At 43.1% G+C, this 13,957-nt stretch overlaps 1 protein-coding gene across 2 annotated transcripts in view; it reads left to right on the top strand.

Annotated features, from left to right (window-relative positions):
* Positions 1–13,957, top strand: part of LOC121576053 (vinculin) — a 79,388-nt gene that overhangs the window by 34,789 nt on the left and 30,642 nt on the right. For both annotated transcript variants that reach the window (XM_041889347.1, XM_041889356.1), the window contains exons 3-6: positions 3,545–3,695; positions 4,882–4,990; positions 5,428–5,550; positions 12,938–13,098. In XM_041889347.1, the coding sequence (XP_041745281.1) occupies positions 3,545–3,695; positions 4,882–4,990; positions 5,428–5,550; positions 12,938–13,098 (544 nt within the window). The remainder of the gene's footprint in view (positions 1–3,544; positions 3,696–4,881; positions 4,991–5,427; positions 5,551–12,937; positions 13,099–13,957) is intronic.

The raw sequence follows: 13,957 nt of genomic DNA on the forward strand, positions 1-13,957 counted from the left end.
ACTGTGCTGCGGCGCTGCCTGCTACTGCTAGTGAGAGGCTGGTTGCCTCATAGGCTACTATTTGCCCATGGAGTGACTCTATGGAGGGGCTCTTCACTAATGGAGGAAGCAGGAAGGAACACTGTTAGGTTTCTATATGGTCTTCCTTCGTGGACAGCTGCTCTTGCACAACCTTGACCAAAGCTCCTTGTGAAAACATGCTGTTAAAATGTATTTTCAGACAGTAGATTTCTTTGGACGTATTGATTCAATCAGTTTATTAGGTACACCACCCCGTTCACGAAAATGGTTCGCTGAGTCACGTGGCCGTGGCTTGCTATATAAAACAGGCAGACAGGCATCGAGGCGTTCGATTGAATGGTGGAATGGGCAAAACAAGTGATCTAAGCGACTTTGAGGGTGGTATGACCGTAGGTGTCATGCACGCCAGTTCCAGTATCTCAGAAACGGCCAGCTTCTTGGGCTTTTCACGCACGGCAGTGTCTAGAGGTTGGTGCAACAAACAAAAGAAACCCAGTCAGTGGCAGTCCTATGGGCAAAAACAGCTCGTTGATGAGAGGTCGAAGGAGAATGGCAACAGGCGGGCCACAAACTGGCAAATAACGGCGCAGTACAACAGTGGTGTGCAGAACGTTGGCTGTTCTGGAGGCAAAGGGGGGTTCGACCCGGTACTAGATGAGTAATAAACTGAGTCTATATCACCTTTTTCTCATTTTAAACAGTAGTCTTACAATAAGTCACTCCCTGAATGAATTAATCAAGAGTGTCATTTATTTTTCCTCTTCCCTCCTGAGATCTCTTCCTACTCCACTCGATCTATCAATAATCTGTAGCCCAGCTGCTTTGCTTTGACTCTGCGATCCATTCTTAGCCGATACACCCTCGCCCCCGTCACCTCCGTCTATAACTCAGTAATACAGTAGGGATCGACAGGGTCACGGGACACCCAACAAGTTCACGGGTGAAAAGCGATTGGCAGGCGTAGGTCATAGAGGTCACGGAGGCGCCCTGAACACATTTGGCACCTTGAAGTCAAATCGTCACCCTGTCTTCATCCATCAGATACACATGCTGGAATGTGTCTCCTTAACTATATATATCTCCTTCACTATAATTAGCGTGTGCGTAGGTCCTGGTCTGGTCCTGTAATGTAGCATAGCATGGTGCTGGCTACTGAAAGACAGTGCTGGCTGTACTAATGTAACATACATACATATTATACTGAACAAACATATAAACGCACCATGTAAAGTATTCGTTCCATGTTTCATGAGCTGAAATAAAAGATCCCAGAAATGTTCCATACGCACAAAAAGCTTATTTCTTTCAAATTTTGTGCACAAATTTGTTTACAGCCCTGTTAGTGAGCATTTCTCCTTTGCCAAGATAATCCATCCACCTGACAGGTGTGGTATATCAAGAAGATGATTAAACAGCATGATCATTACACAGGTGCACCTTGCGTTGTGGACAATAAAATGCCACTCTAAAATGTGCAGTTTTGTCACACAACACAATGCCACAAGTTTTGAGGGAGCTTGCAATTGGCATGCTGACTGCAGGAATGTCCACAAGAGCTGTTGCCAGAGAATGTAATGTTCATTTCTCTACCATAAGCCTGCCTCCAACGTCGTTTTTAACCACGCCAGCCCAGGACCTCCACATCCGGCTTCTTCACCTGCGGGATCGTCTGAGACCAGCCACCTGGACAGCTGATGAAACTGAGGAGTATTTCTGTTTGTAATAAAGCCCTTTGTGGGTAAAAATTCATTGTGATTGGCTAGGCCTGGCTCTCAGTGGGTGGGCCTGGCTCCCAAGTGAGTGGGCCTATGCCCTCCCAAGCCCATCCATGGCTGCACCCCTGCCCAGTCATGTGAAATCCATAGATTAGGGCCTAATGAATTTGTTTCAATTGACTGATTTCCTTATATGAACTGTAACTCAGTAAAACCGTTGAAATTGTTGCATGTTGCGTTCATGTTTTTGTTCAGTGTCGATGCATTAAATGCATTAATAATACATAATATATGCTTTTATCTAAAGTGACTTACAGTTGAGTGCATACATTTATATGTGACCCCAGTGGGAATCGAACACATGACTCTGGCGTTGCCAACACCATTACACTACAAACTACCGTATTTTCCGCACTATAAGGCGCACCGGAGTATAAGTCGCAGCAGCTAAATTGAATGATATTGAATGATGCGTACATATATAAGCCGCACTGGACTATAAGCCGCAGGTGTTTTAATGTTTAATTACCATATGTAAGGGTTCGTGCACAGAGGGGATTTTCGGCAAAGAGACAAACTGTCTCGCTCTCGTAATGTCTGTCTGTCTTGCTCTCGTTCTGTCTCTCGTTCTGTCTCTCGTACCACTCTTGGTTCCACTTTTACTTTTGCGCGCTACCTGTCTCACTCTTTTCCGGCCTCCAGCTTTTCCTGCTGGAGCCCGCCGCTTAAAGGTGGGGGGCGCGGACCGGTCATAGAGCCCATAGAGTTAAAGTTGGTGGACTGTAACCTGTAAAATCCATAGATTTAGGAGGTCTTCTAGTGGCCGTTAGCTGTAAAAATCCATAGATTAGCCGCACCGTTATATAAGCCGCAGGGTCGAAAAATTGGAAAAAAGGCGCGAAAATTAAACGAAAATTAAACACAGACACCGCCAGCGTCCAAGCGTCACTTCCCAGCACTCGTCCTGTTTTAATATGCACATACATTACCAGTTACCACAGGCTTCAAGAGACCAGCGACAATTCTGCCTTAGCTATAATGGAAACTCAAACCGAACTCCTCTTGTCTGGCCCTGCCTGCACACACAGTGCCTTGCCTTACAGCACTGTGGGGGGAAAAAACGAATAATTCTAGTTCCCAGTTCCCTATTAAACAGAGGAGAAGAGTGTTTGGCCCGCAGGCTTTAGTAGGATGTCAGGATTCTGTGGGAATTGGAACATGTGTCTGTCTTTGGCTTGTTACCTGTTTCTGTGCATCGTACCGTGGGGTTGGAAGTTCAATGATATACAGCACATGTGAGGCTTGGGCTATGATAGCGAGCCTACCTGTGTTTCGCTGACTAGCAGGTTTCTTAAATATACTGCATCTCCTCTGCAGTAGCAGTACACGCCCGAGGCCATTTTCATCAAACCTGCTCAGGGATGCTATAGTGTAAGATCTATTGTGAGAATAATAGAAGCCCTTTATATTGACCATGGGCTTCATCTGCTTGCCTTGCAGTATATGACTGGAGGCAGTATACTGATTTAGAACGTGAGAAAGTAGATGTGTTTAAAACATGAAAGAGCGTTTAGTTTTTCTTTGTCAGGTCAGCAGTTCCATCTAGACACACTGCTGCTATGTATAGACACTTTTATCCATAATCACTTTTAACAACAGGAAATTGGCTGAAACCATGCATGATGCCCTACTGGCTTTTGGAGACCAGCTCCTGATCATTAGCATCAGCTAGCTAACGCCTAAATGGAGCTATGTTACAGTATTGTTTAGTGGTATTGTTTTACACTGTTCCTCTTTCCCTCTCTCAGGGTGGAGACTGCATGCACCAAGCTGGTGCAGGCAGCGTCTATGTTGAAAGCAGACCCTTACTCCGTCCCCGCTCGGGATTACCTCATCGACGGCTCCCGGGGCATCCTCTCTGGCACCTCGGACCTGCTGCTGACCTTCGACGAGGCTGAGGTACAGTAGAGTACAGTGCCGTAGAGTACAGCACCGTACGTTCTGGAAGCAGTTTAATTTCTCCCTCAAACTGAACGTCATGTAAACCACATAAATTACACACAGGCATAACCTGCCGTCCATCCTTGGCCAAGCTCAAAATGTATTCCGGGACGAATGTGTGTTATTACAGCTCAGCTCAGAAGGCTAAAGCTAGTGTCTTAAACCAGGTAGCCGTACCATCCATCCCCGTCCATCCCTCCATCCATCCCCATCCATCCCTCCATCCATCCCTCCCTCTCTCCCCCGTGATGAAAATCATCAGCCATTAGCTCTCAGTGAGTGGAGCAGCAGGCGGTAGCAGCAGCCAGGGAGACTCATCAGTCAGCACTGACAGGCTGTTTCTCTGTTCATGCAGCTGGGCTCAGGGACAGTAACACAGTACAGTGTAGAGACAGGCAGCCAGGGGCTTCGTCCCAAATGGCACCCTATTCCCTCACTATACACTGCACGAAATAGGGATTAGGGTGCCATTTGGGATGGAACTGGGAGACCCTGGTCTAAATAAGTGCACTATATAGGGAATAGGGTGCATTTTGGGACTGAGCCAGGGAAGTTGTTTATACAGCAGCACTGGGACTAGGAGAGGAGAGGCGTACAGTAACAACACACACACGTACACACACACACTCATATACACACACACACAAACACATATACACACACACACACACACACAGTACACAACACATGCAGCTGGTCAGGAGCTGACAGAGCAGGACAAAGAGACAGAGATGTCAGTAGCACAGCATTATTATCAGGTCTAATTAGCTAGACAAACTACTGTACCAACAATTCATTAGGATTAGGATTTACTTTATTGTCCCGAGGGGAAATTTGTCTTGGACATTTAAAAGTCCAAGATAGAGTGATTATGCTAATGTTATATTATATAAACACTATCTCACCTTCAGCTGTGATTGACATCATAATAATAAGTCTTTAGCCAATAAAGATGGAGTTTAGAGTCCAAGAACGAAAGATGGGGTTTAGAGTCCAAGAGCGAAAGGTCTCGCTTGAATCACTAGTCTAAAAGAGATGGATCTGACTTCAAATCGGATTTCCAAATCTAATTTCCACACCAAACTGGGTGACCAAGACAATGTAGATTATTGATCCTGTTTCGTGTTGTTCTGATCAATTGCAGGTTCGTAAAATCATCCGCGTCTGCAAAGGTATCCTGGAGTACCTAACCGTGGCAGAGGTGGTGGAATCAATGGAGGACCTGATCACATACACAAAGAACCTGGGACCAGGTCAGCCTATTCATAGTTACATTTACATTTGAGTCATTTAGCAGACACTCTTATAAAGAGTATCTTACAGTTAGTGCATAGGTGAGACAACCAGTACAGAGGGAATGTAGTTTCCAATATCTGGCTACAGAGATGATATAATGCATAATAACAATAATATATGCATTTATCCAAAGTGACTACAGTCAATGCATAATTGTTTGACATTACTTTTTTAAAATGTTATTTGGCATTTTAAAGATTCTACAGACAAACAGGTAGAGGACAAAACACAAACTGATCCGGCATCAATCCCACCTCGACCCCCCCATGCTCCTGACATGATGACCTGATGTATGACCTGATGTTCTCTGCATGGATGGCATGTTGACAGGAAGTGGAAATGACTTGAGAGAAACACATTATATAACCGGTCCTTTGTTGTTGTTCCTGTCCAGGGATGACGAAGATGGCCAAGATGATTGACGAGCGACAGCAGGAGCTGACCCACCAGGAACACCGCGTGATGCTGGTCAACTCCATGAACACAGTCAAAGAGCTGCTCCCTGTACTCATCTCAGGTGAGCTTCTATTCTACTCTATTCTACTGAACACAGTCAAAGAGCTGCTCCCTGTACTCATCTCAGGTGACCAGTTCCTCCTCCTACCCCTTTTCTCTCCTCTCCTTCTTCTAAGAACTGTCTTTTTGTTTTTAAAGATCATTCATATTTGTATTCTTTATGACAGTACAGGGGGAATGTAGAGTGGAAGATGGACATTTAGAAGGGCATAGACAGTAAAGGTTGAGAAGGGGCTGGAACCCTCGTCGCCAGTGGGTATGCAGAGTCCAGAGTCTGCGGTTATACCACTAGACCAGACTCACAACTGTTTCTCTAACAGAGTAATACTGGATGTTCACAGTAGAGGTCTTCAGAGATCCATAAAGTTGGACCCGTTCCGAAATGGACCCGTGGCTTTCTCACCCGACCCAATATGAACTGTTCCCGAATGGACCCGAGGACAGTCAGTCCCGTTCCGAAAAGGCCTGTGGAAAAACAGGCACGTGCCGGTTCGGATCCGTGAAGCCCGTTCAGATCCGAGAGTAGAACAAGAGAGAGAGAGAAAGAAACCTCAGACCGCATGCTGCCAGCGCCGTAAATAAACGAGGGATGTTGGCCAAATGAGCCACAGTTACGTGTCCTTAAAAACAGCCTATAACAAATTACAACAAAAAAACATTTGTTGCGTTTCGATGTGTAGCATATTCATAACTTCATAGCCTATTGTTTTATTGGTTTTTACTTTCCTAAAAAAATAATTGTCCTGTCAGAGATTTGAGCGCTAAATGTATCACGGCATTGCATGCATATAGGCCTATAGGCATTAATATACAAATATATATATACAGTGGGGAAAAAAAGTATTTAGTCAGCCACCAATTGTGCAAGTTCTCCCACTTAAAAAGATGAGAGAGGCCTGTAATTTTCATCATAGGTACACGTCAACTATGACAGACAAAATGAGAAAAAAAAACAGAAAATCACATTGTAGGGTTTTTAATGAATTTATTTGCAAATTATGGTGGAAAATAAGTATTTGGTCAATAACAAAAGTTTCTCAATACTTTGTTATATATCATTTGTTGGCAATGACACAGGTCAAACGTTTTCTGTAAGTCTTCACAAGGTTTTCACACACTGTTGCTGGTATTTTGGCACATTCCTCCATGCAGATCTCCTCTAGAGCAGTGATGTTTTGGGGCTGTCGCTGGGCAACACGGACTTTCAACTCCCTCCAAAGATTTTCTATGGGGTTGAGATCTGGAGACTGGCTAGGCCACTCCAGGACCTTATAATGCTTCTTACGAAGCCACTCCTTCGTTGCCCGGGTGGTGTGTTTGGGATCATTGTCATGCTGAAAGACCCAGCCACGTTTCATCTTCAATGCCCTTGCTGATAGAAGGAGGTTTTCACTCAAAATCTCACGATACATAGCCCCATTCATTCTTTCCTTTACACGGATCAGTCGTCCTGGTCCCTTTGCAGAAAAACAGCCCCAAAGCATGATGTTTCCACCCCCATGCTTCACAGTAGGTATGGTGTTCTTTGGATGCAACTCAGCATTCTTTGTCTTCCAAACACGACGAGTTGAGTTTTTACCAAAAAGTTCTATTTTGGTTTCATCTGACCATATGACATTCTCCCAATCCTCTTCTGGATCATCCAAATGCACTCTAGCAAACTTCAGACGGGCCTGGACATGTACTGGCTTAAGCAGGGGGACACGTCTGGCACTGCAGGATTTGAGTCCCTGGTGGCGTAGTGTGTTACTGAGGGTAGGCTTTGTTACTTTGGTCCCAGCTCTCTGCAGGTCATTCACTAGGTCCCCCCGTGTGGTTCTGGGATTTTTGCTCACCGTTCTTGTGATCATTTTGACCCCACGGGGTGAGATCTTGCGTGGAGCCCCAGATCGAGGGAGATTATCAGTGGTCTTCCATTTCCTAATAATTGCTCCCACAGTTGATTTCTTCAAACCAAGCTGCTTACCTATTGCAGATTCAGTCTTCCCAGCCTGGTGCAGGTCTACAATTTTGTTTCTGGTGTCCTTTGACAGCTCTTTGGTCTTGGCCATAGTGGAGTTTGGAGTGTGACTGTTTGAGGTTGTGGACAGGTGTCTTTTATGCTGATAACAAGTTCAAACAGGTGCCATTAATACAGGTACCGAGTGGAGGACAGAGGAGCCTCTTAAAGAAGAAGTTACAGGTTCGTGAGAGACAGAAATCTTGCTTGTTTGTAGGTGACCAAATACTTATTTTCCACCATAATTTGCAAATAAATTCATAAAAAAATCATACAGTGTGATTTTCTGGATGATTTTTTCTCAATTTGTCTGTCATAGTTGACGTGTACCTATGATGGAAATTACAGGCCTCTCTCATCTTTTTAAGTGGGAGAACTTGCACAATTGGTGGCTGACTAAATACTTTTTTCCGCCACTGTATATATATATATATACAGTGGAGAGAACAAGTATTTGATACACTGCCGATTTTGCAGGTTTTCCTACTTACAAAGCATGTAGAGGTCTGTAATTTTTATCATAGGTACACTTCAACTGTGAGAGACGGAATCTAAAACAAAAATCCAGAAAATCACATTGTATGATTTTTAAGTAATTAATTTGCATTTTATTGTATGACATAAGTATTTGATCACCTACCAACAAGTAAGAATTCCGGCTCTCACAGACCTGTTAGTTTTTCTTTAAGAAGCCCTCCTGTTCTCCACTCATTACCTGTATTAACTGCACCTGTTTGAACTCGTTACCTGTATAAAACACACCTGTCCACACACTCAATCAAACAGACTCCAACCTCTCCACAATGGCCAAGACCAGAGAGCTGTGTAAGGACATCAGGGATAAAATTGTAGACCTGCACAAGGCTGGGATGGGCTACAGGACAACAGGCAAGCAGCTTGGTGAGAAGGCAACAACTGTTGGCGCAATTATTAGAAAATGGAAGAAGTTCAAGATGACGGTCAATCACCCTTGGTCTGGGGCTCCATGCAAGATCTCACCTCGTGGGGCATCAATGATCATGAGGAAGGTGAGGGATCAGCCCAGAACTACACGGCAGGACCTGGTCAATGACCTGAAGAGAGCTGGGACCACAGTCTCAAAGAAAACCATTAGTAACACACTACGCCGTCATGGATTAAAATCCTGCAGCGCACGCAAGATCCCCCTGCTCAAGCCAGCGCATGTCCAGGCCCGTCTGAAGTTTGCCAATGACCATCTGGATGATCCAGAGGAGGAATGGGAGAAGGTCATGTGGTCTGATGAGACAAAAATATAGCTTTTTGGTCTAAACTCCACTCGCCGTGTTTGGAAGAAGAAGAAGGATGAGTACAACCCCAAGAACACCATCCCAACCGTGAAGCATGGAGGTGGAAACATAATTCTTTGGGGATGCTTTTCTGCAAAGGGGACAGGATGACTGCACCGTATTGAGGGGAGGATGGATGGGGCCATGTATCGCGAGATCTTGGCCAACAACCTCCTTCCCTCAGTAAGAGCATTGAAGATGGGTCGTGGCTGGGTCTTCCAGCATGACAACGACCCGAAACACACAGCCAGGGCAACTAAGGAGTGGCTCCGTAAGAAGCATCTCAAGGTCCTGGAGTGGCCTAGCCTGTCTCCAGACCTGAATCCAATAGAACATCTTTGGAGGGAGCTGAAGGTCCGTATTGCCCAGCGACAGCCCCGAAACCTGAAGGATCTGGAGAAGGTCTGTATGAAGGAGTGGGCCAAAATCCCTGCTGCAGTGTGTGCAAACCTGGTCAAGACCTACATGAAACGTATGATCTCTGTAATTGCAAACAAAGGTTTCTGTACCAAATATTAAGTTCTGCTTTTCTGATGTATCAAATACTTATGTCATGCAATAAAATGCAAATTAATTACTTAAAAATCATACAATGTGATTTTCTGGATTTTTGTTTTAGATTCCGTCTCTCACAGTTGAAGTGTACCTATGATAAAAATTACAGACCTCTACATGCTTTGTAAGTAGGAAAACCTGCAAAATCGGCAGTGTATCAAATACTTGTTCTCCCCACTGTGTGTGATATATATATATATATATATATATATATATATATATATATATATATATATATATATATATATATATATATATATAAGAGAAGCTTAGTCCTATAGCGAGAGAGAGAGAAATGCCGGCGGCATGTTTCCGACACCGAGATGCATTTCGTTATCCTTGTCAGATAGGCTACTACTGCTATACAGATATAGGCATACAGAAGGAGGCTAATTCGTTCATGTTGATAATATAAAGATAAGCATTATATAGTTACATTAAAGGAGTAACTCTGGTAGGCCTAAAATATTCTTCCTTACCTCAAGTTCAACTGTCGGAGTTAGTTGGAGCGCCAATGAACACTAACTTCATAGGCCTGCAGTAGCTAAAGCGTATAATATCCACAACACACCAAACCTTCACAAAAGTTTCTAAACTTTTATTAGGGTAATATCAAAAGTAAGTCAAACCATTGTTTATAGGGAAAATACGAACAGGCTATTATATACGTTTAATTTTTCATGATTTGTTTTTTCATGGTTTGAGTGCGAGTAACGTAGTAATTATATTATATTGTGGCAAACATAACATTACAATTGTAACTTAATTTGGCCAAAGAAAATGTCTCAACAGAATGAAACTAATTACTTGTTACATACACTACATGACCAAAAGTATGTGGACACCTGCTCGTCAAACATCATCATGTACTACACTGACACAAATTACTGATGATTGGTTGAAAGAAATTGATAATAAGAAGATTGTGAAAGCTGTACAGTTAGATTTCAGTTCAGCCTTTGATATTATTGACCATAACCTGTTGTTGAAAAAACTAATGTGTTATGGCTTTTCAACCTCTGCCATATAGTGGATTCAGAGCTATCTATCTAATAGAACTTCTTTAATGGAAGCTTCTCTAATGTCAAACATGTAAAGTGTGGTGTACCACAGGGCAACTCTCTAGGCCCTCTACTCTTTTCTATTTTTATCAATGACCTACCACTGGCTTTAAACAAAGCATATGTGTCCATGTATGCTGATGATTCAACCGTATACGCATCAGCAACCACAGCTAATGATGTCACTGAAACCCTTAACAAAGAGGTGCAGTCTGTTTTGGAATGGGTGGCCAGTAATAAACTGGTCCTGAACATCTCTAAAACTAAGAGCATTGTATTTGGTACAAATCATTCCCTAAGTTCTAGACCTCAACTGAATCTGGTAATGAATGGTAATGAAAGTTGAGTAGACTAAATCACTTGGCGTTACCTTGGATTGTAAACTGTCATGGTCAAAACATATAGATTCAATGGGGAGAGGTCTGTCTGTAATAAAGAGATGCTCTGCTTTTTTGACACCCACTCCACAAAGCAGATCCTGCAGGCTCTAGTTTTGCCTTATCTTGATTATTGTCCAGTCGTGCGGTCGAGTGCTGCAAGGAAAGACCTAGTTAAGCTGCAGCTGGCCTAGAACAGAGCGGCACGTCTTGCTCTTCATTGTAATTTGAGGGCTGATATAAATACTCTACATGCCAGTCTCTCTTGGCTAAGAGTTTAGGAGAGACTGACTGCATCACTTCTTCTTTTTATAAGAAACATTAATGTGTTGAAAATCCCAAATTGTATGCATAGTCAACTTACACACAGCTCTGACACACACACTTACCCCACCAGACATGCCACCAGGGGTCTTTTCACAGTCCCCAAATCCAGAACAAATTCAAGAAAGCGTACAGGATTATATAGAGCCATTATTGCATGGAACTCCATTCCATCTCATATTGCTCAAATGAACAACAAACCTGGTTTCAAAAAAACAGATAAAGCAACACCCGCAAATCCAGAACAAATTCAAGAAAGCGTACAGGATTATATAGAGCCATTATTGCATGGAACTCCATTCCATCTCATATTGCTCAAATGAACAACAAACCTGGTTTCAAAAAACAGATAAAGCAACACCTCACGCCACCATGCCTCTCCCCTATTTGACCTAGATAGTTTGTGTGTATGTATCTATATGTAGGCTACGTGTGCCTTTAAAACAAAATGTATGTAGTTCTGTTCTTGTCTATTAATATTCTGTATTATGTCATGTTTTGTGTGGACCCCAGGAAGAGTAGCTGCTGCTTTTAATAAAATACCAAATACCGAATCTCATTCCAAAATCATGGGCCGAATCCACTCATTTGAAGGGGTGTCCACATACTTTTGGTGATGTAGTGTATTGGCCCAGTGTCGTCCGGGTTTGGCCGGTGTAGGCCGTCATTGTAAATAAGAATTTGTTCTTAACTGACTTGCCTAGTTATATAAAGGTAAAATAAATAAAAATAAATTTAAAGAGCTGGTTTAAACCCACAAGTTTTGAACAGGCTATATTGTAGCAATTACGCCTATCAACAAAGGTGAGTCCCTATACCATAGGCTACCGAACAAATGACAGCAATAAGCTATTGATCTCTCTTTTAACAGGCTTACTTATAACCGATCTTAAACTAAATACCAAGCAAAACATTTTTAAAAAACTGTTAAAACTTAATTTAGCCGTTCGAAAATGTCTCAACAGAATGAAACCAAACACTTTTAGCATATGTAGAGAACTGGTTTGGATTGATAAATAAGCCTAAAATAATAATAGTAATAATGATATACAATAATAATAATGATATATAATAATTATTATTATTATTATAAATCCAATGATAATAAATACGAAAAATAAATAAATACAAGTTTGAAAATTGCATCAAACCTGAATAGCGAGTTGCACACAGTCCATTTGGCCGCGCCAATTTTCTTATCGTCTTTGTCCTTTTCAATATTAAAACTTGTCCCTGAGGACAAGGACCCCCTTCTCTGCTTCTTTTCACTATACTCTTTCTCCTCTAACTTGCGTTTCACTTAAATGAAAAAGGCCTCCATCTTGGCAATCAACAGTAGACTAGGCCAAGGCTCCTCTCACTCACTCTCTCTCCTCAGCAGCAGGCACATGTGAGGTGAGCGGCCAGAACCAGTTTCAGCTGGACATAAGCTATACGTTTTATTGATTGTCAATTGGCTGACACGGATAACAAGCTCACGCAGTTCTCATCGCTCACATTAAATTAACAGAGGACGGGTCCATTCAGGACCAGTTGGTAAATCAATTTCAATTGCACAGACATGAGACCCGTGGCAATTATATCAGCCCTGAACCTGATCCGAGACAAAAGTCAGAATTTAGGACCCGGACCCACTCGGGTCGGATCTCGGAATTTCTAGTCTGTTGGACCCGTGAAGACCTCTAGTTCAGTTAACTTACTTACAACTATACTGTAAGTAACTAAGAGCTTGTTACTGATGGTCATTGTTGTGGTGTTACTATAGGTATCAAGATCTTTGTGACGACCAAGACGTCCGGCAGCCAGGGAGTAGAGGAGTCTCTGAAGAACAGGAACTTCACCTTCGAGAAGATGAGTGCTGAGATCAACGAGATCATTAGGGTGCTGCAGCTCACCTCCTGGGACGAAGACGCCTGGGCCAATAAGGTACGTAGCTAGCTAGAACCACACCCTCAGGGTTGTCTTTGGCCACTGTTGGGTGAAGTTGCTCCTAGGTGCTGATCTTGGGTCAGTTGTGCATTTTCCCCACTAACGGTTGATGATAGAATTGGGGGGAAGATGCTGTACCTGGGGGAAACTTCACCCCAGAGCTTGTTTTTGGCCCTGTCTCTCCCACGCACACACACCTCGACCCTCGAGAGCTGCTCGTCTTAGGCAGTGAAATCGCTTTGCCCAGTCACTCGCTCATTGCAACGTCTAAAGAAAGCTGTGTATTTTGTCCAGTATGAGTTCATTTGAATCTGGACTTCAGTTAAAGGCTAAAAGCAAAGCAGTGACTGTCTGGGCCAAAGCTTGGTCTGCTAAACACCCACGTGCGCTCACATGCGCTATACACCGTGCGCTCACGTACATATACAGACTCCCAGAATGCTGTGGGAGTAGAGCGCACCGCAGCCTGGACAGGTTTAAGTGTGATGCCCATTTACTGTTCAGTGTTAGTAAAATGACTGATGTTTTTGTTTCTTTTGGATAAGCCTATTTTGAGGTGGCTGATTGTCTAAAATTGCAGTTTGTTACATTGCTATTTTAAGATTGCATGAGGCCACAGGCACAGGGTCCTAATTTATATTTAAGCAGGTATGCATAGGCTCTCTCTCTTTCCATCTCTCTCTGTTTCTATCTATGTTTCTCTCTCTCACTTATATAAGGGTCCAGACAACTTTTGGGGATATAACGTTTTTGGGAAACTTAACCCAAACAGCAAATCACTTCCTCATCCTCGTTGTGTAGTATGGGGCCCCCTGAAAAAACATGAGTAAAGGCTCCAAAATCACCCAAAAACGTC

This window comes from Coregonus clupeaformis, chromosome 1, assembly GCF_020615455.1.
Source record: "Coregonus clupeaformis isolate EN_2021a chromosome 1, ASM2061545v1, whole genome shotgun sequence".
Taxonomy (NCBI): Eukaryota; Metazoa; Chordata; class Actinopteri; order Salmoniformes; family Salmonidae; genus Coregonus; species Coregonus clupeaformis.